Genomic DNA, 25,585 nt, shown 5'->3' on the forward strand with positions numbered 1-25,585 from the left:
AGGAGCTGACGTCAACCTCTGTCTCAACTCATCAAAGCTCCTCTGACCATCCTCACTCGAGATGAATCTAATTCCCTTTCGCGTCAATCGAGTGAGGGGTGTGGAAAGCTTCGCAAAGCCTTTCACAAACTGACGGTAATATCCTGCAAGTCCCAGGAATCTCCGCACCTCAGTTACAGTCGTCGGTCTGGGCCAACCCCGAATAGCATCAATCTTCTTCGGGTCAACTGCTACTTCCTCTGCTGATATCACATGGCCCAAGAAAGCAACCTCCCGTAACCAGAACTCGCACTTCTTTAACTTGGCATACAACTTCTTCTCTCTCAGAAGCTGTAGCACAGTCCTCAAGTACTCTTCGTGCTCGGCATCGCTCCGGGAGTATATCAGAATGTCATCGGTGAAGACTACTACAAATCTATCCAAGAACGGCTTGAACACTCTGTTCATCAAATCCATGAATGCGGCAGGGGCATTCGTCAATCCAAAAGGCATCACCGTAAACTCGTAATGCCCGTACCGAGTCCGAAAAGCTGTCTTGGGAACATCCTCAGCCCTCACCCTCAGCTGGTGGTAACCTGACTGGAGATCAATCTTCGAGAAGGCACAAGATCCTTGCAGCTGATCAAACAGATCATCAATGCGCGGCAGAGGATACTTGTTCTTGATGGTCACTTTATTCAGCTCACGGTAATCTACACACAACCTGAGCGAACCATCCTTCTTCTTTACAAACAACACAGGTGCTCCCCAAGACGACACACTGGGTCTCACATATCTCTTATCTATCAAATCCTGAAGCTGCGCCTTTAGCTCTCTCAGCTCCGCCGGTGCCATCCTATAAGGTACCTTCGAGATTGGTGCAGTTTCAGGAACTATATCAATCGCAAACTCTATCTCCCTCTCCGGCGGCATCGTAGTCATCACTGGGGGAAACACATCCGGAAACTCATGGACTATAGAAATATCCTCGAGTCCCAGAGCCACCGTAGGTACCTCTGTAACAGTCGCCAGGAAAGCAACGCATCCTCTACTCATCAGCTGTCGAGCCCTCGCTGAAGATATCCAGGTGGCAAACAACGTACTCCGGCAGCCTCTAAAAGTAAACTCCTTCTGGCCTTGCTCGCGAAACGTCATCGTCCTCGCTCCACAATCTATCGTAGCATAGTACCGCGCCAGCCAATCCATATCGAGCACAACGTCGAAGTCCTGCAGCTACCCTAACACCAACAGGTCTGCGGGCATGATCCACGAATCTAACTGCACCGGACACGACCAGCAACACTCTGCAACCTGTAAAACATGGTTCGGGATCTGCACCTCTCGTGCCTGTGATAATACTCCTAAATCTAGACCATGCAATAATACAAATACTCGGCTAACAAACCAATAAGATGCACCGGTATCAAAGAGAGTGCAAACTCTAATGCCAGAAATCAAAGTGATACCTGCCACCACTCATTCGGCCACTGTAGAGTCCTCCACCTGAGCTGCGTAGACTCTGCCACTCGGAGCCTGCTGTCGCTGCTCACCCTGACGCGGCACAGACGATCTGTCCTCCTAGCGATAACTTGGCACTCCTCCAAAAGACTGTTGGGGTGCTGGCTGAGCTGATACAGTGGAGGGTGCTGGAGAAGCTGCATGTGGGCACCCTGATCTCATATGCCCGGGCTGACCACAACTGTAACACCTGCCCTCTCTTTGCTCACACTGCCGGGGCCAGTGTGGTTCCCCGCAGATCACACACTGCGGTGTCCTCTTAGTCTGTCCCTACTGACAGGATCCCCTGAAACGTTGACACCCTGAAGAACCATGACCCTGAGAACATGATCGTGGAGGTCTTGGCGGACGTCTGCTACTCGACTGTCCTCCGTCATCGGGAAAGAGGCGCTTCCTGTCCTGACTCTGCCCCACTGCTTGAGTCCTCTCCTACAGCGACACCTCACCTCTCTCCACCCATAAGGTCTGCTCTATGAACGCATCCAGGGTTCTCGACCTCAGCGCCCGTACCAACCTGAAGATGTCGGGTCTCAGCCCCTACTCAAACAGATAAACCTTGTGTGCCTCGTCCCTGGCCACAAACGGCACACAGTTCAGGAGTCGAGTAAACTCCCGAATGTACTCCTGCACTGGCCGATCCCCCTGCTGAATCCTCTTCAAATCCTCCTCGAACTTCTGTTTCACACTGTTGGAAAAATACATCTCAAATAGCATTCCACAGAACTCATCCCATCTCAGCTGCAACGCTACCAGTCCTTAATCTCGTTTCACTCTCCTCCACCAGGCGTGTGCATTGCCTGCAAAGCAGTGTACTCCCAAAGATACCTGCTCCCTCTCAGGGGCGAACAAATCCTCGAATAGCTTCTCCATCGCACTGACCCAGCCCTCCACAACCCAGGCCTCAGTGCAACTGCCATCGAAGGTCGGTGGATCAAAACAGCAAAAACGAGCCAACCTCTCTGTCAACCGCTCGTGCTCGACCTCTATCAACTGTACTGGCCCAGTAGCAGGTACAACTAGCGCTGCAGGAAGCTCCACTGGTGGGGGTATAGCTGCGGTTGGTGCTGTCACTGGAGTAGTCGGAGGTGCAACGGCCTGCTCAGGTGCTTTCGGTACTGTACTCGGTGACGGAGCTACCCTCTCACACAACCTCTCCAACAACTCCTTCTGTCGTCTCATCGCCTCTGTCAAGGCAGCTAGCTGTGCGCTCAGATCAGGGGGTGTGCTAGCCTCAGGTCGCGCACTCGGCTCCACAATAGGAGGTACACTCGTCTCCGCCTGCTCCGGCATCTCGGAAGGTCCCGCACGATCCTGCGTCAACTGAGCACGCTCCCGTAACAACGGTCGACCTCAGCGACGATACATAGCTAAAAGGAACAGATCGGGGTGAAATAAAATACAAACACTCTCGACCCAATCAACGAAAGTCTGGAAGGCGGGCTCCTGTTTTTCTTCAAAATTATATCGTCTGCAGCCAATACAATTTCTCAGACCAAAACAGGCACTACTTCAATCACTCACCCCACTCTAGGAGGAGTTAGAATAATTAATCATTGACTTTCGCAGTAAATTACGTCTCTCGCGCCTTACCTTCCTACGGTTTGCCAACCTAGGTTTCCTAGGTCCCAACGACCTACAACCTGGCTCTGATACCAACTTAATCTGTCACGCCCCGGATTACACATTCTCCGGGCACGCCGACAAATCCGCCGTATACAAAAAATTTCTTCTATATACGAAGCGATAGCTGTACCTGTAAAACATACAATACTACAAACAGTAGTATAGAGCTATAAAGAAACTAAACAGGTAGAATAAAACAAGTCTCATATACATACATAAAACCATACCAAACGTACTCGCTCCAGCGAGTTACAATACCTGTATGTATATGAACTCAAAAACCAAAAGTACGACTACATGTAGTAGGGGATCCTCTATCACCGCGACTCGTCGGGTAGGGCTCTAGCTCGCAACGCCCTTGCCTCGATCCTGATTAGCAACAGCAGCAGCCGAAGACGATGGCTCAGCAAAAACGGGGCAACAACAGGGAGTGAGAACTACTGTAAAAACAAGTAGTCCTCAGTGGGTGCCGCCCTCAACATCATCGGTCCACCTACTAAGTCTACAGAAGGAAGCGAAGATAGTAATAAATACTGGAATAAAATCTACAGCTACGCGTTATTACACTATCATGCTCTAAACATACCTACTGTAGAAAAGTCAATCCCGACCCAATCTCTTTACGGACAGTAAACATACCCGTCCTAGGGACTGTGAATACACCCGTCTCGCCCAGTTGGGACTATCCAGCTACCTCCACACTATCCAGTCCGTGGAGAGTAAGTCCAACCAACAATGAACGACACCAACGTGAAAGCACAGCGCCCGTCTACGGAGTGGCACTCGTAGGAGCTACCCAATCGAGTATGCAGCGTATCTCTATCGAGCTCAATCCGGCTCTCACAAGCCAAAGTTAAGTAACTGACACTAACTGGTCTAACAACAAACAGGTCATGTGCCCTCGGCACAATCCGATGCCAAAACAACGATATAGGTCCACCGTCGACTCCGACGGTACCCTAACAGTCTGGAACAGTCTGAATGCTACTGTAAAAATACGCTAGGCATCTCAGCACGAGCGTAACTGAATTCTAAACTATCTGGGGTATCCATCACACCAATACTGTGATGATACCAATTTACAACGACTCCTAGAGCTAAATCAGGTAGTGTAAACAGGTGACAAGTCCAACTCGCTGATTTTCTCCTATGTCAAGTCCAAGTCCAACAAGTATAATTACTAACAATTAATAACATGCTCCAAATTCCATTCATATGTCTAAAACATGCAACAACATGAATTTAAGCTAAAACTATAGTAACGTATACATACTAATTATACATTTCGACAACGGGACTCTAGGAGTAGGAATCCGATGATAACCCATCTCAAAAGCTAATCCCTGGCAGCAAAGAAGGTCACCGGAATCCCTGCCAAGCTCGGCTGCAACCCACCGAACGAGCAACAACAACACTTCAAGGATCTAGACTTGGAAACCCACAATAAACACCAATTCTGCTCAAAATAATAGCAGAGAGAAATAGGGTTTCGACCAAGCTAACCTTCACCAAATTTAGCAATCTTGGGCTTCTTGAATTCCTCTCGAAGTCCTGAATCTAACGAACCAAGTTTCATCGCAATCCGACACTCCTACGTCGCGTACTAGCTGAAACACCGACAGTCGACGCTGGAATTCTGTGAAACAGCATCCTTGAGCTTGAAGTAGTAAGGACTTGCAATGGTTGGGGGAACTTGATGAACATCTCACCTCAAAAGTTATTCGAACTCCAGCGTGACGTCGAGAACGGTGAAAACGCACCCTCGCCCAGCCTCCACGCGATGCTACGACGGCAACTGTACGCTCAAACGGCTCCGCGGCTTGACGTCGGCGACGATCCGAGCTCCACGGCAACTCCACTCGAGCTCCTCCTTGCTCAACCAATGCTAGTGAGAGAGATGGAGAAGAAACCAGTAAACTCTCTCTCTCTCTCTCTCTCTCTCTCTCTCTCTCAGCTCTACACGTACATAAATAGAGAGGGATGGGATGGGTGATACATCGAGGCTCAAAATTACCAAAATGCCATCTCACCTACCCTGGTGTTCCGGTACACGGTCCCGAGAGCAGTCTGCGCGCAGCCTTTGTAGTGTACCGGTACACTATACTGGCTGTACCGGTATAGCAAGCAGAGAAACCTACTGTTTGCAAATTCTCTTGCCAAATGCTGCTCTCGCGTCGCATAGAGTCCGTTTTGCGTCTATTTCACGCCAACGCTACTCAGACTTGCCCCGACACTCTCCAGAGCTGTCGACAAGCCTTAACTACTGAACAACAGGGATATCACAGTGATGGGGTTTCATAGAGACAAATTTAGGACACATTGTGACTCAGTTGGGCATCACTGTGGATCCGAAGAAGATAGACTCGGTAGCTGAGTGGCCTGCACCAACCACTGTGATTGAGGTCACGAGTTTGCTTGGTTTGGCGGGTTATTATTGGGAATTTGTCAACGGCTTTGCCAAGATCGCCGCACCGCTGAACAGGCTGACCAAGAGAGGAGAAAGATTCTGGTGGACTACACAGTGTCAGCAGAGCTTTGATGAGCTGAATGATAGATTGACTCGAGCACCCATTTTGATTCTGCCGCGGCCTAGTGAGGACTTCGTGGTCTAGTGCGATGCCTTACGAGTTGGTTTGGGGTGTGTTCTTATGCAGCAGGATCGGGTCATTGCCTATGCTTTACGCCAGCTGAAGGATTACGAAAGGAATTACCCGGCTCACGATCTGGAGCTCACGGCAGCAATGTTTGCCCTTAAGCTTTGGAGGCATTATCTATATGGGGCACAATGTGAGGTATTCACTGATCACCTAAGCCTAAAGTATCTCTTCACCGAGAAGGAGTTGAACCTTAGGCAGAGACGTTGGCTCGAGTTCTTGACGGACTATGACTTCTCTATCCAGTATCATCTGGGAAAGGCGAATGTTGTAGCTGACGCCTTGAGTCAGAAACAGTCATCAGCCGAGTTGTCTTTCATGATTACGAGACAAGATCGTCTTGTGGAGGAGTTCCACCGCCTCGAGATTGAGGTTGTTCCCACTGGGGCCACGGCTGAATTGATGACCCTGGTGGTACAGCCTATATTGACTGAGCAGATTATGCTAGGGCAGCAGAGTGACCCGCACTTGCAGAAGGTGTTGGCGGAGATCAAGAATGGTAAGGACGGGGACTTCTCTATTCACACCGATGGATCTCTTCGTTTCAAAGGCAGGTGGTGCGTGCCTAGTGACTCGGAGCTGAGGAAAGATATCCTATCCGAGGCGCTTCGATCCCTTTACACGGTTTATCCCGGTGGAACCAAGATGTATCGCGACCTGAAGCAGAATATCTGGTGGCCTGGGATGAAGTTAGATGTGGCACAGCATGTGGCTCAGTGCTAGGTTTGTCAACAGATGAAGGCCGAGCACCAACGACTAGCAGGAAAGTTGCAACCACTTCTGTGCCTGTATGGAAGTGGGAGCAGATTACTATGGATTTCGTCATCGGATTGCGTCTATCACAGTGGGGCCATGATGCGATCTGTGTAATAGTAGATCGGCTGACGAAATCGGCTCACTTCTTGCCGATGCACGCCATATGGTCCCGTGATCGACTGGCATAATTATACATCGACGAGATCGTTCGACTTCATAGTGTGCCGGTGTCGATTGTGTCAGATCGGGACGCTCGCTTCGTATTCTAGTTTTGGAGGAGCTTACAACATGCCATGGGTACGAAGACGAACTTCAGTATGGCTTTCCATCCCCAGAGTGATGGTCAGTCAAAGCGAGTCGTTCAGACTCTTGAGGACGTGGTCCGCACATGCGTCCTGGATTACGGTGATGGATGGTTCCGGTCTCTACTACTAGTGGAGTTCACTTATAATAACAGAGACCAAGCGAGTATCGAGATGGCACCGTACGAGGCTCTGTATGGGCATCGATGTTGGTCTCCTATCTGTTGGGACGACGTCAGAGAACGCCAAGTGATTTGGCCAAACTTGGTAGAGGATGCAGAGGTGAAAATCTGCATTGCTAGAGAGCGGCTTTTGACTGCACGAGTCGACAGAGGAGCTACGCGGATCAGCGGAGGCGTGACCTGGAGTTTCAGGTCGGTGAGCATGTGCTGCTCAAGATATCGCTATTCAGGGAGATCAAGCTATTCGGTTTGCGGAACAAGCTTAGTCCGCGATTTGTTGGGCTGTTTGAGATCCTGGAGCGTGTTGGTCCGGTGGCGTACAGATTGGCTCTTCCTCCAAGTCTCGCCTGGGTGCACAATGTTTTTCACATGTCCATGCTTCAGAAGTATATCCCAGATCTATCCTACGTCATCAGTCCGACATCTATACAGCTCAGGGAGGATCTGAGTTACGATGAGGCTCCGTTGCAGATATTGGCACGTGAGATAAAACAATTGCGGAACATGAGCATTCCGTATGTGAAGGTTCAGTAGAAAAATCATGAGGAACGAGAGGCCACGTGGGAGCTTGAGTCTTCTATGCAGGAGCGATATCCATAGTTGGTTGCGGGGGATACTTGATTAAGTTTCAGGGATGAAACTTCTTGTAAGAGGGGGTGATGTAATATCTGAGATTTGAATAAAGAAATTCTAGTTTGAATTTTGAATTTTATATATATATATATATATGGTTATATAGGTGGACTTCGGAGAGGATGGGTTTCGTCGCAAATCGGTGACCAAATCTGGCGAAACAAAATAGTAGTTTCGATGCCCCAGTCGTGCTGAACGTGCTGGCGCAATTCGTTTACAAATCCGATGGACAGATCTCCTGATATCGCGTGAAGATCGAGAAGGGGACGAAAGTGGCAAAATGGAAAATCCACAAAACTCCCTATATTTTATGTACCGTTTTACGTGATTTCGAACGTCGAGGTGCGTACGTGGTAAATACACGCGCTGTGAGGGACGTAGTTAAAATAATCATCTTTGGCGGACTATCAAGCAAAATTACACTTGGTTTAAATTGGCATTTAGGGTTTCATGGATGAAACCCTAACCCTAGATACCTTCCTCCCTTAGCTAACCCCCTGCCACCCTTAGCACATCCCCCTGTCCTAGCTGCGCGCACCTTAGCTGCCTGCGCACGCCGCTGGCCGTCGGAATCCGCCCCTTTACCTTCTCCATCATCTTCTCCACCACCTTCCTCCACCTTTGTCCGAGCAGCAATCTCGAGGGCCTCTCACCTACTGGCTCCTCCCCTGGCCGTGCTCCGACCCCCGTCGACCTTCCCCACCGGTTACCGCCATCCCCGCGCGCCGCCATTGCTGGCATGGCAGCCTGTGGCCAATCAAAGCCAGCTCGAGCCCAGGTAGCTTTAGCTCCTGGCCTTCGCGCCGCGGTAGCTTAGGACCTCCTGGGTTGCCCTTTTCCGACCTCCGGCGACCTCCCCCGCTGATTGCCGCCATCCCTGCACGCCGCCGCTGCCGCCCTGGCAACTTGTGGCCACTTGGAGCAAGCTCGGGCCGAGGCTGAGTCATCTCCACTCCCACGCACCGCCGCCGCCTGGGGCCAACCGCATTGCCTCCCTCCGGCCTCCAGCGACCTATCGCCGTCGCCTCTGAGCGCCCCGCCGGCCGCCGTAGCTCCCTTAACCCGAGCCCTAGCAGTGCGGGCTCACCTTGCTCCGCTGCCTCTCCAGCTACCTCCAGCTGTTGGTTGACGCGAGCGCCGTCCTCCCCACACTGGCCGCAACCGCTTGCTACCGGCGCTCCCGCCGTCCGGCCGTTATCGGCCAACCCAAGCTCCAGTAACCAAGTAAGCTTTGTTTAAGCTGTTCTGTGCATCGCTTCGGGTTCGGGTCGCTGTTCCGGCGACCCGAGGGCACCCCGATGCTTCTGGATGTGAGCACGACAATCCTTAATCAGTGCTAATCATCGTGCTCATCTTCTTTGGGGTCAGCAAGCCCCGGTTTGCGAGTTAAGCGCAGTTTAGGTTCAGCGCACAGTTCGCTAAATTTTGTGTCGCTCCTACGCTCTCCACAGTGGACGGCCATGCTCCAGATCGTGAGCATCGCCTCCGGCATGTCAAGACCTATCAGCATGTGTCTCGGCCAGCCTCGAAAACCCTTGGTTTGTGCTGCCTGGCCATAAAACCTCAAAAATCACATAAAATAATATGATTTATGTGATTGTAGGGACTTTTGTGCAAATGTACACTTTGTGGCTGCTGTGGGCAGTGTGTGCGGGTGGCGGGTGATCTCTGGACTGATTGTCCAAGGTCTGAGGCCTTCGCGAAAATTGAATATCGATATTCGGTGCATTTTTCGACGAAATTCGCCGACGAAACGCGGTTGCGGTTCTGATTTCTTCCAACGATGCATTAGTGTATCCTACTTTGTCACTGAGCCTTATTGGTCGATTACTTACATTGTTTTGACGGTTCGGAGATGACGGGTGAGCGACGGTGGGTTCCAGTGTCAAAATTGATACTTTCAAGAACCTGGATCGGAACAGTTATCCGACGATAATCGTTTCGATGTGAGCTTACGTGTTTGCTGCCAGGACACCTTTATTATGGTGTTGTGTGGAAGCAGGTGACTCGTGGCGGGAGTCGGTGAGTCCCAGGACACTTCGTGGGTCCCGGCAGAGTCCCGGTGCGATTTTCGGGACTTTCGGCGAGTTATGGTAATCAGTTTTGGGAAACCGATTCTTATGGGATTAATTGTGGGGTTGTGAGTTTAGTGTTTCACATAATTGGGTTGGATTCTAACCCGTTGGACCCTCCATAGGTCCGGTTGACGTTCTCCCACAGTCGGAAGATAGGCACTATGTTCGTACAGATGGGTACTTCGATTCGAAGTCAATACAGTGATGCACGCTCGGTGACATTCTCTCCACGTACTCTTTCTTTACTATTATCTTGCATATCATATGATGAGCCTAGCACCCCTTTTTGACTTCTTATTATTGCTCTACTTGGTTATTCTTCATATTGATATCATGATTTACAAGTAGAGCGGATTATCAGTTGTACTTGAGATCTATGATCTATACGGTCGGCATACTCTAAGGGGTAGGATTGTCAGCTAGTTGCTGACTGTTGGTTATTGAGTATATCAACATTGATCGCCACTACTCGTATGCATTTCATGAACACCAGCGGCCTGATCCACTGTAAGGGGGTGTTCTTTTCCTAGAAAGTGGTTGGAAGTGCGAGCTTGTGAGCCCAGAGGCCTAGTTTGGGTTATATGCAGGTAGAGTGGCAGTGGCACAGGCTTGAGGTCTGCGGACCGACATGGCAGGGTATCTTTGGGACTAATCGTCCGGTTGATGCATGCATACAGTAGCGGTAGTGGTATATGTATGTCCTGTTTCCTTTATTTGTCATTGCTACTCTATTATCGTTGTATACACTTTTAGTTATCCTCCTTTACTGGTGAGTACCCCTCGCCCTCATCGGCTTGCGGTACCCACTAGGAGGGGAGACATGTGTACATCTTCTCACCCCCCACCATTTTTCAGGTGACGTTGCTGGTCCGAGTCGGGATGGGGCGTGAGGCGCATGGTTAGTGGTCATTAGAATGTTCCGGCCCGGTGACTTACGGTTTAATTTCTAACCTGCTTCCTCATAATAAGTAACTTAGATATTTTCTGTTCAGTTGGTTTTATTTGGATATATGTGGTTTTGTGAAGCTAATAAAGTACTTGTGGTTTTTATGCAAAAGTATGAAAATTGTTTTCTACCTCTCGTGGTAGCTCGGTTTTAAAGGAAAGGATTTTCATGTGGGAAACGGTTTTAAAAAGGATTTTTTGGTTTTCATAAATTTTAGTATTTTAAAATCAGTTTTCGGGTGAGAAACGTTTTAAACTGATAGATGTGGATTTATGAACAAAATATTGTAATCTTGTGATTGACCGAATGTGAATCGATTTATGTGATGTGGTCAATGTATATGGTTGTTTATATACTGTGGTTGTATCTTATACTTGTGCGACGCCGTGCAAATATAGGGCAGACTTTGTCCGTGTGAATAGTGGTTTCCTGTATTTGTGGCAGATCTGACATCCCCTAGGGTCAAGGTTTAAAAAAAAAAAAAATTTGAGTACTTTCGCATCGATTTTAACGTTTCAAAAGGACCCTGGGGCATGACAAGAATTATTTTTCTTGGGCATGTGATTTTAGCTGATAGGATTGCAGTTGATCCCAAAAAATTGAAGTAATTCGAGATTGCCCTAGACTTGCAAGTGTTTCTGAGGTGTGGAGCTTTCTGGGATTGGCTGGTTTTATCGTCGGTTTATGAAAGGCTTTGCGAAGCTTTCCACACCTCTCACTCAACTTACTCGAAAAGGAATAAAATATATTTGGAGTAAGAATTGTCATAGAACCTTTAAAAAATTGAAGAATAAATTAATGTCAGCTCCTATCCTCGCCCTTCCTATTATGGGTGAGGAATTTGTTATTTATAGTGATGCATCAGAGTGGATTGGGTTATGTAATGATGCAGAATGATAAGATAATTGCCTATGCTTTTAGACAGTTAAAAAATATGAGAAAAATTATTCTACTTGTGATTTGGAGTTAGCTGTCGTAATTTTTTCATTAAAACTTTGGCGCTATTATCTTTATGTAGAATATTGTAAAATCTACACTAATTATAAAAGCTTCAAGTATTTATTTACTCAAAAAAATTGAATTTAAGATAACATTGATGGTTAGAATTACTGAAGAATTATAATGTAACAATATTTTATTATCCTACTAAGGCTAGTGTAGTGGCTGATGTACTAATTATGATGATTCTTAATTGGGCCATTGTTAGAGGAAATGAGACGGTTATAAATGAAGATTGCACTCCTTGCAACCTAATCTGCCAGAAAGGATTAAAAGGAAATAAGGTGTTGACCCACATTTAGCAAAAATTCGGACAAAATTAGGAAATGGACAAGTGAAGAACTTTTTTTTTTTTGTGAGAGATACGTAGCACGCTACCCACTTCGTTTATTTCATTTAGAAATAAACTTAGCTGGAAATGTGAATCAATTAGGATTCGAACTTGGGTCCCGGGTACCAACCACCAAGCCCTTTGCCACTTGCTCTAGGGACGATCGGTCAAGTGAAGAACTTTAGTATTGATTCCTTGGGGATATTGAGATTTTAGGATCATTTATGTATACCTTTGGATGCTGAGATCCGTGAGAAAATATTGAGGGAAGCACATAGTTCCCTTTATACTGTACATCCTGAAGGAACGAAAATGTATAAGAATTTAAAAACACATTATTGGTGGAATGGTATGAAAAGAGATATCGGAAGATTTGTATCACAATATTTGGTCTGTCAACAAGTAATAGCAGAACATCAGGTACCTGTTGGCAGACTGCAAAATCTTTCAATTCCGGAATGAAATTGAGACATGATCACTATGGATTTTGTAACTAGTTACCAAGATCACACGGTGGACATGACAATACTTCTGGGTGATAGTGAACCGATTGACAAAATCTCTTACTTCATACCAGTTCAAGTGACATGGTCTAGAGAGAAACTTGCTTAGATATATCTGAATGAGATTGTAAGAATGCATAGAGTTCCTACCTCTATAGTGTCAGGTCGTGACCCGAGATTTGTAGCATATTTTAGAGATCTTTACAGACAGCTTTGGGACTCAGTTACATTTCAGTACAGCCTTTCATCTATAGGTTGATGGGCAGTTCGAGAGGACAATTCAGATATTCGAGGATATGTTGAGAGCATGTGTCCTTGAGTATGGTGATAACTGGTATCGACATTTGGCAATGGCGGAGTTTGCATAAAATAATATTTTTCAAGCAAGTATTAGAATGGCTCAATTTGAGGCATTGTATGAAAGAAAATATCAATCGCCACTGTATTGGAGTGAACTGGGTGAGAGAAAAACTCTGGGTCCACATATTTTAATGGAAACAGAAGAAAATGTTAGAATTGCCCAACAACATTTGCAGACCGCCTAGAGTCGACAGAAAAGCTATGCTGACACATAGCATCGAGACTTAGGCAGCGTTTGGTTCAGGAACAAAGGGGGAATAGGCCTTTGTTCCCCCCTTTTTTTCCCAAACGTTATGTTTGGTGCCCAGGAATAGTAGTTTCCGAATTTTTGGAACAAGCTGGTATAAGACTGGAACTGTCATTCCACCTTTTTCCTGGAACAAGCTTGTTCTTTGATGAGAACAAGATTAATTAAAGCCTAAATTTAATTTTAATGACAATAAATTATTAATTAATCTAATTAATATATTTAAATTATTATTTATTATTTTAATAATTATATAATTAATTAATTTATTATTTATAATTAATTATTAATAATTAGATATAATTTGTTGTATCCCTGATGTTCAGTTTTTTGAGGCTTGTCGACACGCCGTGAGGGTGTCAGGACAAGTCTGAGTCTCGTTGGCGCGAAATAGACGCAAAACGAACTCAGCGGGGACGCGAAAGCAGGAGTTAGCATTGAAAATTGCGAATTGCAGATTTTCTGCTTGTTATACCGGTAGAACATCAGGGTTGTACCGGTACACTTTCTGTACCGGTACAGCATCGGAGGTGTACTGGTACACTTCGCCTGATTGGTGAACAGCTGTTACCATTTGTACCAGTACAGGTGCCCGTATACCGGTACACGGGTGTAGGTGAGGGGCAAATTTGCCTTTTCATGCCTCGTATGTGTCACCCACTCCTTCCCTTACTACTTAGCTGCGTAGAGAGATGCTGAGGGGAGTTCTTTTGGTTGGTTTCTCCTCCTCTCTCTCTAGACTTGATCCGAGCGTGCGAAGGAGCTCGGGTGGATTTGTTTCGTCGCCGACGTCGCACCGCGGAGCCGTTCGAGCACACGAGCATTGTGCTGGCTGCGTTGGGAGGCCGAGCGAGCATGTGATTCCGCCGTTTCGACGTCGCGCCGGATTTGGATTAGCGTTCGAGGTGGGTTAATCGTCAGTTTACCTCCTAAGTAGATATATAGTCGGCATGTGTTTATCGTGTTGTTTAGTATATTTAGATTGCTCGATTCATGGATTTCATGTTATTATCTTCAAAATCTGAATTAGAGCTTTGTCTTTTGCTAGTATCTACTACACATGTGGGACTTGGATATGACTTAGGAGAAAACTGCGATTATGACCTGTCATATGCTTAAACTACCTGATTTAGCTCTAGGAGCCGTTGTTATTTTGTATTGCCGCAGTATCGGCGTGGTGGATACCCCAGGTAGTTTAGATCTCTGCAACGCTCGTGCTAGGATGCCGAGTGTATTTTTACAGTGGTGTTCAGACTGTTTCGGATAATTGGGTGCCATCGGAATTGACGGTGGACCTAGTTTGCCGAGTTGGCATTAGATTGTGCCGAGGGCACGTGACTTGTTGGTTGTTAGACCAGTTGGACCATGTTTCTTGACTTTAGCCTGTGAGAGCCTAATTGAGCTCGACAGAGATACGCTTGCATACTCGTTTAGGTCGCGCCCACGAGTGCCACTCCGGAGTCGGGCTTAGTGCTTTTGTGTTGGTGTCGTTGTGTCCTGGTTGGACTTGCTCTCCACTAACTACCCAGCGTGGTGGTTGTTAGTATACCTTCGACAGGCGGGACGGATGTATCACAGTCCCTGGTGGGATTGGGTCAGGATTTACTTTTACTACAGTTGGTTAGTGTAGAGCATGATAGTGTAGTGACATGTAGCTGTAGATTGTCTTCCAACTTTTCCTACTACCTATGCTTCTTTCTGTAAACTTAGTGGGTGGACCGATGATGTTGAGGGCGGCACCCACTGAGGACTACTTGTTTTTACAGTAGTTCTCACGCCCTGTTGTTACCCTTCTTTTGCAGAGCCATCAGTTCCAGCTGCTGCATCTTCTGAGGCTGATCGTGGCAGGGCGTTGCAAGCTAGAACTCTATCCGACGAGTTGCTGAGATAGAGGATCCCTGCTGTAGGTAGATTTACTTTTGTTTGAGCTCATGTACATACAGATGTTATAACTCGCTGAGGCGAGTCCTTTTTGTACCTGGATATTATGTATGTATATGGAACTCGCTGTTGTTCTACTGTTCTTTTTCTTTCTAGCAGCTCTTTATTACTGGTTGTAGTGTTGTTTGATTACAGTTTCAGTACAGCTTTACTTTGTATGCAGGGAAAACTTCTTCGCATACGGCGGATCTGTTAGTGTGCTCGGAAAAATGTGTAATCCGAGGCGTGACATAATAATTATTAATTTATTACTTATAATTAATTATTATTATTATTATTAGTTATTAATAATTATTATTCTTAATAATTAGATAATCGATATTATTATTAATTTATTATTTATAATTAATTATTAATAATTAGATAATTATTNTACACAATCCAACACCTCCCCTCCCCTCCCCTCCCCTTTCCCCCTTTGCACCAGCGAATCCCACCTCTCGGGGTGTGTAGGATGCCGCGAAGCATCTTACGAATCTGATCTTTCTCGCCGAAAGATATAAAAACAACAAAAACCCTCTCTCATTTTGCTTAGAAATGGATTTAGTATCACAAAAAATTCGATCTTTAGTAGAATATTTTGATCTTGGTTTCTCAAAGGGAGAACTCGTTCTTCGCATTTGCTTAAAGAATGCTCAGTATACATATTTAAGCATTGAAATCGGCTATCCTTTTCTTGGTTGCAGCGATATGTGGCACTCAAAGTGCAGAAGAGTGCGCAGCACTACACTGAAGCAGCAATGGATGAGATAAAGATCCTCAAGCAGATCGCCGACGGTGATCCCGACGATAATCGGTGTGTCGTCAAGCTCCTGGATCACTTCAAGCACTCGGGGCCGAACGGGATTCACGTCTGCATGGTGTTCGAGTTTCTCGGGGACAATCTCCTTACATTGATCAAGTACACGGATTATCGGGGAATTCCTCTTCCGATGGTGAAAGAGATCTGCCGTCACGTTCTAATTGGCCTCGACTACCTCCACCGCGAACTATCAATAATTCACACCGATCTTAAGCCTGAGAACATCCTCCTTGTCTCTTCACTTGACCCTTCCAAGGATCCACGACGCTCTGGGACACCGCCTGTTATTCCAAACGTGAAGACTGACGACCAACCTCCTAAAACCACTGTGTCGACTAACGGCGACCTAACAAGAAACCAGAAGAAGAAGATCAGGCGGAAGGCAAAGCGTGCGGCTGCGGCCACGTCAGTGAGTGGTGCGGCCACTGCTTCTCAGGATGCTGATGTGTCAGAAGATAAGGGGGATTCTAGTGCGATGAATGAAGACGACGGTGGCAGTGGTGGTGGAGAACAGTCTGGCGCAGTGCGAGGCCATAGAAGGGGTAGTAAGGGAATGAGGAGGACGTTGGTTACGGAGGCTGACCTAAGATGCAAGTTGGTGGATTTCGGGAATGCATGCTGGACTTATAAACAGTTCACAAGTGACATCCAGACAAGGCAATACAGGTGCCCTGAGGTGATTCTTGGTTCCAAATATTCTACCTCTGCTGATATGTGGTCGTTCGCATGCATTTGCTTTGAGCTTGCTACTGGAGATGTGCTCTTCGATCCACACAGCGGGGACAATTTTGACAGGGATGAGGTAAAGGACTTGAACTTTCTTGTACGTACAGGGATGATATCCAGACAAGGCAATACAGGTGCTGCGTCTGTCAATAACTTTGACATCTTACACCCTCTTCTCTATTAGAAAGGGCAACAGAGAGATTTACCGGCAATGCCTGAATGGAACATCCTATCTAAGAAATGAGTTGGAACTTTCTTTTGTTTTCATATTTCCGCTAATGATAAAAACAACAACGTAATCCACATGCATCACTACTATTCACCTTCTCCACCGCTCGGGATTCTGGCTTATTATGTCAATTTGTCAAATTTTAGCAACATTTGATTTATTATCTGCAGTATTCTCTGTCTTTATAATGCATTTCTAGTCTTTAGATGAATCGCTTGTTTGCCGTCAAGTATTTGACCTCAGTATTGTAACAACCTGTTGGCCGGCACTAGTTAGAGACATTAGGGGATATATTGTCAACCTCTCTGACTAGTGAATGCACTCAAGTATAGTGGCCTCCACTACTTGGAGAGGGCGGTTATTTTACAATCTACAGAGCTATGGAAGAGATGATGTCAGTGGGGTTAAGTTGAAGTGAGAATTTAACATCCATCTCACTCAACATCACCAACTCTAAGGAAAGGCTTTTTAGGAGTTTGTTGTGTACGAACTTTAACATCTGTTGGATCAATGTAATACCTAGTAATAGGGGACGCTATGTAATTATCCATTTGAGGCCACTTAGTGCGCTTCTTCCGCGCAACTCTAGTAAGCTGGTGTGCCTTGTTATTGTACTTTAACTGCATTAATGTATGGTGCCACAGGCCCCCATGAGCAAAACCAATGATTTAATCTTGCCTGAATTTGGATGGTTTTAGTGACAGGAAATAAGTTTGGTTTCAGATGCAGTTAGCACAACTCTTCAACCAATCATAAACAATAAACCAATAGAAAACCAATGCAAAATACCCAAACTATATCTGTGTGTAGCTGATTTGGTTGGTGGACTTGTTCTCTTCAATTTTGTGTTGCTTGGCTGGTTATATTTTGCAGAATGCATCATATTACAGTCTTGGGTTATATTTTCAGGACTTCCTGTTTGTTTAGTGGTTTCTTTAGTAAAGTCAGTAATTTTGGTGTACACTTTTGGTGCTAATGTGTGTCAGTTTCTTAATTCTCAAACTATTGGGGTCATCACTTTCAATTCCTTCTATACTCTAATCAAACACGTCCTATTCCCATTGCTACTGACATCTGAGATGTGTTTCCACTTCATGAACATTTCAACTGCTCAGTACTTATCCTGAATAACTACTGTTTCTCGAGTTACTTTGATGCATTATCACTTTCTATTTTGTTGGTTTTACCGCCTTTCCTTCCACATCAGATTATCTTTCTTGCCTCTGTTCTTGCCACTGAAGTTCATTTTTGTCAGCCTGCTATATTTTATGCTTCTGTCATTCTTTCTCTTTCTTTTTGTGGTTAAAGGTGTCTAGTATTTCCTGTATGTTCTGATTCATATGTGTGAAGGTAGTTGCCTGTTTTTCTCATAGAAAGCCTCTACTTTTTGGCATTTGAATCTCTAACTGCTTGTAGAAGTACCTTTACAGCACAGATTCGTCGTGTCAGTGCCACACAGCCCTCTAAGATAAAGAGCTACATAGCCCCATGTTGGTCCAGCAATAATCACAGTGGCTTATGTTATCACTAGGCTACATGTTATCAATATAATGAGTGTTTTCAGCTGTCTGTTTGTTTTTGTCATTTATTTTTCCAAGATTTACGCTTATAATAATACATCCAGTGCTGAGAAACTCTTGGAAGACAATCAGATCTTGAGGTTCTTGAAACGTACTTGGTGGATTAAACATTAACATGATAACGACCTTCTGACAATTAGCAGTGTAATTAGGCCTACTTACGCATCTAAACATGTAGAGGAGATGAGGCTATCTTGCAATTGCCTTTGTGAAGCAACACTATATGCAGCAACCTGAGGCCAGCAACTTTAACCCCTGCCAACTGATTCTAACTATAGATCAAGGTAGTCATATTTTTGCCATTTAAGACCAAATGTAACTGTGTTTCATTTGGCGCTGACATGGGGGACTCATAATGCTGTCTGGCCTCGTGCTGTACACTAATCATCTGCTGGGCAAATAAGCTGCCTATATATGATTTGCATTATAACATCGGCATATTGTTGTGTTAGGACGTGAAAATATTTTCCTACACTGCCTGTATAAGCGATAATAATTCTTTTTTAATGCTATGCAGGATCACCTCGCACTGATGATGGAACTGCTTGGAATGATGCCTCGCAAGGTAAATCATCTTTTCTTTAGCCTACTAAGGAAGTCTCCTTAATAAGCATTGGAAAAATGATAATATGAAACTTTTGCTGTGACGGAAAGTTGGAATGAGATTATGAGCCCCAAAGCCAAATTCTCTGAGGGTGAAGCTTTTGCTTTTGTTATAGAGGAAGTGTTTGGAATTATTGATGAAAACGATGTTAATTCTTTTTCACTCAGCAGCACTTTTGTAGCAGCTCTAGCAAGGCCAAAGCATTAATTCATGTATTACTGTTCTCTCGCAGATAGCCTTGGGCGGCCGATACTCTCGCGAGTTTTTCAACCGGTACGGCGATTTGCGGCACATTCGCCGCCTGAGATTCTGGCCCCTCAACAAGGTACTCATGGAGAAATACGAGTTCAGCGAGCAGGATGCAAACGACATGGCTGACTTTCTTGCCCCTATACTAGACTTTGTTCCAGAGAAGCGGCCCACTGCCGCCCAATTGCTTACCCACCCATGGATCAATGCTGGGCCTTTGACTTGTGAACCAAGGTCTCAGCCCGAACCAACCCAGCCGTCAGTGGACGGTGTTTCTGAGAAGCAAAAGAAGGAGAAAGAGGAGCGAGATGCGATGGCAGTGGGGATAGGAAATATTGCAATTGACGGAACTGCAAAAGTGGGAAAAGATTCTCCAGCTGGCAGTAAGGTGGGAAAGGCAGTTGTTACATCTTCGAGGTAGGTTTTGTTTTGTTGCATTTGGCCTTTAGATGGAAGCTTTTTCAGTTGTTTGTATCTTGGATGAGTGGATGGCTGGCTATACCTTTCGGTTTTTGATTGTTTTAGGTATGGACGTAAAATGGAAAATTTTAGGTGTATGTTAGCATTCAGTTGGGGTTACTAAGACTGTTCCCCTTTTGACTAAGGACCTCTACTTATTTTATGAGGAGTTCAGATTCTTGAGATTCTTTTGAATTGAATTCAATTGAAAGCCCCAGTTTTGGAGGTCTTTCCCCCCTCTTCGATTGGTGGATTGATTTGACAGCGGTATAAATTTTGTTTTTAAATTGAGTTATGATCAGAACAATAGATTGCCAGAATAATATATCAAAATGCAATTGCCTTTTCATGGTGAAACTATTAAATTTGAAGATACTGAAACAGCTTTCCATTAATCATACTACAATAGTTTTCATTAATCCTACTGTAATAGGTTTGATCACCACTGCTTGCGCTGTTATCTTCTTTGGGCATGGAAGCTTTTGCGGAACTAGCTTTCCACTTCTATTTATAACTTTGGCATCTTACCAATGAGTTGTAAACCACCAACATCAAATCCAACGCTGAAAATCTTAGATGTGTTAAAGCTAAATTTAGGTAATGAGTTAAAAGAGCCAACCAATCAATTCTGCTAAAAAATCGCTTCAAACTTGTAGAGGATGTTCATTCTAAGAAGATCTTTCCAAAACGGACACCATTAATGAACATGCGGTTATTGAAGAGTTTGGAATAGCAAACTGAATAAAATTAGCCAATCCTTCCAAGTAGTTCTGCATTGTCACCGTTGCTAACCTTGGAAGTCGTAGCTCTTCTCCTGCTGATTCTCGAGTCTGAAGTACACATTGAAAGCATAAGATGCATTTCCTTCGGCACCGCAACTGTTGTATGTTGAAACATAGCCAAGCGAAGTGCAATCTGCATAATTGCGCTCGAATAGCATGTTTTCTCCAATCTTACTGAGATCTTTAGCATTTGGGTACAACAGCATGCACCATTTCTCAGGCAAATACTCCACACATTCTTCGCCCCAGCAAGGTGCTTCAGATGACAATTGTAGAACCTCGCAGCATAGCTCATCTTTGCATTTATCTCTCCATCAGCAGACCAAACCATCTTCCCCTGTGATGATCGGCATGTTGCTGAAGCTGATTTTCTTCAGAGCAGAGACCAAGGTATCAAAATTGGCATCATTCATCAAACACACCATTATATAAACTCCATAGTCAATGATTGCAGTTGGTGTGCCGTCAAAGAAAGCGAAGTCCAAGCGTCAGTCATTAAGGAACATCAGGGCAGAGTTTATGAAGGAACTAATATTCTCTCTCTCTCTCTCTCTCTCTCTCTCTCTCTCTCTCTCTCTCTCTATATATATATATATAAGGTACCCATTTGGCTTTTGTAAGAAAATTTACAGCCGTTTTACCCATCAGCCCATTAAGGAACAGCAGGGCAGAGTCCAACTCCTGGCTGATCGAAAGAAGCCAGCACAGTGGGAGTTCACAACAGTCGGGTAAAAGGAAAGCAATTATAACTGTGGGAACCAAGAAATCAAACTGGTGAGTAATGAGGAAAACCAGCCCTCCATTACTGAATAACTATCTTTTCACACCAACACAACACACACACACACCCTAAACCCTAAACCCTAAACACACAGTTAACTAAGGCTTCTTGAAGCAAATCTAGCATTGTGGATGCTTTCTGTTTTAGTTCAACTACATCAAAGCCATATCTCGAAATAAAGTACAATAAAGCAAATCAAAACCCCTCAGGACACAGGTTTCACCCAAGTTACCTTTTATATTGGCTGCCGCACCTCAGACTGAAAAATCGGACAACAAAAAATAATATTCAAATAAATATACACAAAAAGGAATGCAAGGAACCAGCAGATTTGCCATACTTATTACCAACTTCCTGAAGCAATTGTTGTAAGTCATGTACAAATAATCCTGACAGAGTCTCTGGAATAAACAGATAAATAGGACGGATAGCAGGTGCAAAGCTAGGACAAACAGATGCTGATAAAAGAGGAACCACACAATGAATATATTTAATCTAAAGGGCCAGAATGAAATAATGATGAAATTTGGCGCAAACGGGATATGACAGAGATAGGCGACCTTTTCGCTTAAGAATGAGCCAGCCTCTTGACAATAGAGGCCATATACTTGCCCTGGTGCTCAGCAAGAGAGAGCTCCGTCTCGCTAGGTTGCCTTGAGCCATCACCAGCAAAAACTCCGGCACCGTATGGAGAACCTCCTCTAATGTCGTCCATCTTGAACATTCCCGCTCCAAAGGTATAACCAATCGGAACAAAGAGCATTCCATGGTGGGCTAATTGGGTGATTGCAGTCCAACTGTAGAAGGAAGAAAATGACAGTACATACGCGTTACCGACGATACTTATATTGCAAAGTTCACACTTTGAACTAATGTCAAAAAAACCACACTTAATATGGCTTATGGTACAGACCAAGTCAGTCACAAATCTGCATTATTACATTGTACTCTAGAAAACTTCACATTTCTAAAATAGACGGTGATAAGCAAGAATTTACTACACACAAAGCATCAAATTATCCTCGTAGAATTCAAATGTAGTGGAATATGTACTGTTATAATGTATTTTCATAAACAATTAATTTGGCGATGCATCCTCAGAAAGTTACTGCTTTCCAGCGTGTGTTCATTTTCAACAGTAATAATCATAGTAGGGCTACTTATGCTGCAGCCGCAAGCTTCTCTAGATCCTTACCCACAGCTAGATTATAACTGATTAATTTTGGCATTCCTACGATCGTTAAATGACGACATCAAAAGAAAAACATCAGCACAACCAGTAACTAGAACCTCAAGTCCTCAACTAAGATTCTAGAAGTAAAAATCTTATGCTTAACACGCCAAATTTGCTTAGCAATCTCCTCAGCTATGTTTCTCCCACACCCACTTTTAGGCACATCGCTATTTCAAATCATTTTTACTGCCCCTCCCTCACAGTGATACTTCATCTACTCTCATGCCTTGGGCAACTAGCATTAGGTAGTCCGAATCAGTCATTTCTGCACTCTATCTATTAACTGTTCTCCACGTATCTAAGAAATCCCCATAGTTTTCTCATTGTTGTTGGGCATGTCCAAACATCATCTAGCAACTCTGCCACTTCCCATCCAGATTAGAAACCTGCAAGTCTCCCTCAAAAAGTATCGCGGTACGGGGTGAAATGGACATAGTGTGTGGGACCTAAAGTGTTGTGGTACGAAGTGAAACGGACAGTGTGTAGACGTCGAATCTATCAACAAACAGGGTAATAAGAAACAAGCTGCTGGGCATTGTTTGTAACCATATAATGTTGATTCTCATTTTGATCTCAATTCGGAGATCTATTTACAAAAACATGCAGCGCTGCCGACAAAAAATCTTAAAACGGATGCATTACACCCTACATGTAAAAATGTTTCATCAAACAATGGTACTTTGGGGGCTTCAAATTGCGTTTCTTTTGTTCCCCAAACAACCAAAAACAAAAGGGTGAGCCTTGAGACCAGGCATTTCATGAGCCGCATCACAAGGAGAAGACTTTCCACGACGACATATCGGTGTAGAGCTGGACATTGGAAGGAAGGAAGACATAGGTTCGTTGTTTGATGCAATGACAACAGATAAAAATTGTGGTTGGTGAATGTTCGAATAATGGAAATAATAATTCAACCATGCATCCATCAATTCCACGAAAACCTTATTGTTTGTTGCACTCAGAAGCAAAATTAATTTAGGAATTTAGGAGGAGTTAAAAAAAGAATCATAATCTTACGCAGTGGTTTCCTGTCCTCCTCCCTGGGTGCCGGTGCTGACGAAGAAACCGGCAGGCTTGCCGGCCAGCTTCTGCTCCCTCCAGAGCTGCCCGGTGGAATCGAAGAAGGCCTTCATCTGCGCGGCCATCGCCCCGAAGCGCGTGGGGAAGCCGAAGAGCAGCCCGTCGGCCTCCACCAGCTCCGGCGCGGTGATGACCGGGATCTGCGGATCCTTGGGGGGCGCCTTCATCTGCTCCAGCACCTCCGCAGGGAGCGTCTCGGCGACGCGGTAGAGGGCGGCCTCCACCCCCTCGATGCTCTCCGCGCCCTTCTTCATCCGCCTCGCCAGGGCCTCAACGTGCCCGTACATGGAGTAGAACACGATGAACACCTTCAGCTTCAGATCCGACGCCGGAGCAGCAGCCGCAGCCGCGGGAGTTTCGGCGGCATCGGTGCTGCTCGCGGGGCTCTTCTGATCGGCGGTGATGGGAGCGTCCCCCGCCGCCAAAGTGTTGCCGGTTGCCACGGCCGGCTGCCGCTTCTTGCTCGGTACGCAACCTCCTCCTTTCCCCATTACAGATCTCAATCTATCTATCTATCTATCTATCTATCTATACGATCTCATCAACTGGTCAAAATAACAAATGAAAGAGAGAGAGATGTTAGGTTACAACAACAAGAACAACGAAAATCAAAAAAAAAAAAAAAAAAAAAAAAAAACGCACCTTTTTAGGTCTAGAGGGTATCAGCGGGAGATGGCTCGAATTGTCACCCAAATGAAGCGTTCTCTCTACAAAATCTGCCGCTTTTTCCCCGAATTCTGCTTCCGATTTCTGCAGGAATTAAGTCTAAATCTCTCACGGGAATCAAAATTTTGCCCGCTTTTAATCCGGAACCAAAGCAACACAATCTCCTGGAAGGAAATGGAGTGAATTCCTCCGGCGGAATTCGCCAATCCTCTCAGAAAATGACCTCTTGAAGAACCCCAGAAAAAAGAAAAAAAATGAAATAAAATCTCCCTTTCAGTCCCCTGGAACAAATTAAAAAGGGACAAGTAGCAACTAATTAATTTCGGTAACTAAAAATTCAAACTTTGAACCTTGTAACGAAAACAACAAGGCGACTCGAAATCTCCACGCAAAAGAGACGCTTACAGCGATGGTTCTCTCCTACCCCCGCCACCCACCTTTCCGGAGATCCCAATAATGAAAAGTCGCAGCTTCTTCCCACTAATCCAACCTCTATCTATCGCTCTGTTGTCTCTTCCCAGTTCTCACTCGCGGGCATTATTTTTCTTTCCTCGCTGTCTCCTTGCTGGCTTCCAGAAGCCCTGGACGAGGACGACCCGACCCTCCTTGTCAGACTCAGACTTCGGTTGGTCGTCACCTGCGACCGAAACCAAATGAATCAGCTGTTCCTGTTCGGCTCGCTGCGAGAAAAGCCGATGCGCCAGTTCATATCTAAATGCTGAGATCCACCTCCTCCTCAGATGCCACGTATGGAGTCTGCGTTACATGACCTAAACGAGCCGGAAAGTGACGTCAACTTCGCACGCTTTGTGGGCCCCGCCTTTATTTCGATCTCCTCTCAGAATCTCTCTTACTTTCTGGGCCTTTTCTTTTCCAACTGCCCAGAGTCAAAGCTTCGTTGGACTTCACCAATGAGGAGCCCAATATCAGCGACTCCACCGTGTCCCTGTGGGAAACAGGAAAAAAAAAACTAAAAAAAAAAACTATTTAAAAATAGTCCGTTGCATTCATGTGCCCGAGCGAGCATGGAAGTTAATGCTGGTTGGTTAATTTGAGGGCAGCACATAAACATAAATATAAATATAAATATAAATATAAATATTCATTTCTCCCGAGCGTCTACGCAAAGGTGAATCAAGTAACTATTATTATTCAACTAATGTCAGATGACGCTTGGCTCCATTCCTTCACATTCCATGAGTTAGTTTTTAAATTCTTCGAGCAGCACAAACTACGTACCACCGAGTTGCCATTTTCTAATCTTTATCCCAAAAAATAAAAAATAGCAGACCTCCACCTTCGACTTGAGAGAAAGAGAAAAAAGAGAAGACGTAATCTATTGTG

At 45.2% G+C, this 25,585-nt stretch overlaps 3 protein-coding genes across 5 annotated transcripts; 2 read left to right on the plus strand and 1 right to left on the minus strand.

Moving 5' to 3' along the window:
* Positions 5,769–6,497, plus strand: LOC109720121. Its single transcript, XM_020247003.1, has one exon. The coding sequence runs from the start codon at positions 5,769–5,771 to the stop codon at positions 6,495–6,497; it is 729 nt and encodes a 242-aa protein (XP_020102592.1).
* Positions 15,721–19,940, plus strand: LOC109720122 (SRSF protein kinase 1-like; the record flags this gene model as incomplete). The annotated part of the gene is made up of 3 exons (XM_020247004.1): positions 15,721–16,653; positions 18,904–18,951; positions 19,223–19,940. Coding segments are annotated over 3 exons (1,419 nt in total), but the record flags the coding sequence as incomplete, so codon positions are not given.
* Positions 21,479–24,966, minus strand: LOC109720702 (probable NAD(P)H dehydrogenase (quinone) FQR1-like 2). 3 transcript variants are annotated; one of them, XM_020247978.1, is made up of 4 exons: positions 24,679–24,966; positions 24,218–24,522; positions 23,513–24,120; positions 21,479–22,058 (listed from the first exon to the last, which is right to left on the minus strand). In XM_020247978.1, the coding sequence occupies exons 3-4, from the start codon at positions 24,064–24,066 to the stop codon at positions 21,830–21,832; spliced, it is 783 nt and encodes a 260-aa protein (XP_020103567.1). In that variant the 5' UTR covers positions 24,067–24,120; positions 24,218–24,522; positions 24,679–24,966; the 3' UTR covers positions 21,479–21,829. The 3 variants fall into 3 exon arrangements, with proteins under 3 accessions (XP_020103567.1, XP_020103566.1, XP_020103565.1); XM_020247977.1 differs by having other exon boundaries at positions 24,647–24,966; XM_020247976.1 differs by having other exon boundaries at positions 24,218–24,466; positions 24,592–24,966.

The sequence above is a fragment of the Ananas comosus genome, linkage group 14 (assembly GCF_001540865.1).
Source record: "Ananas comosus cultivar F153 linkage group 14, ASM154086v1, whole genome shotgun sequence".
Classification (NCBI taxonomy): domain Eukaryota; kingdom Viridiplantae; phylum Streptophyta; class Magnoliopsida; order Poales; family Bromeliaceae; genus Ananas; species Ananas comosus.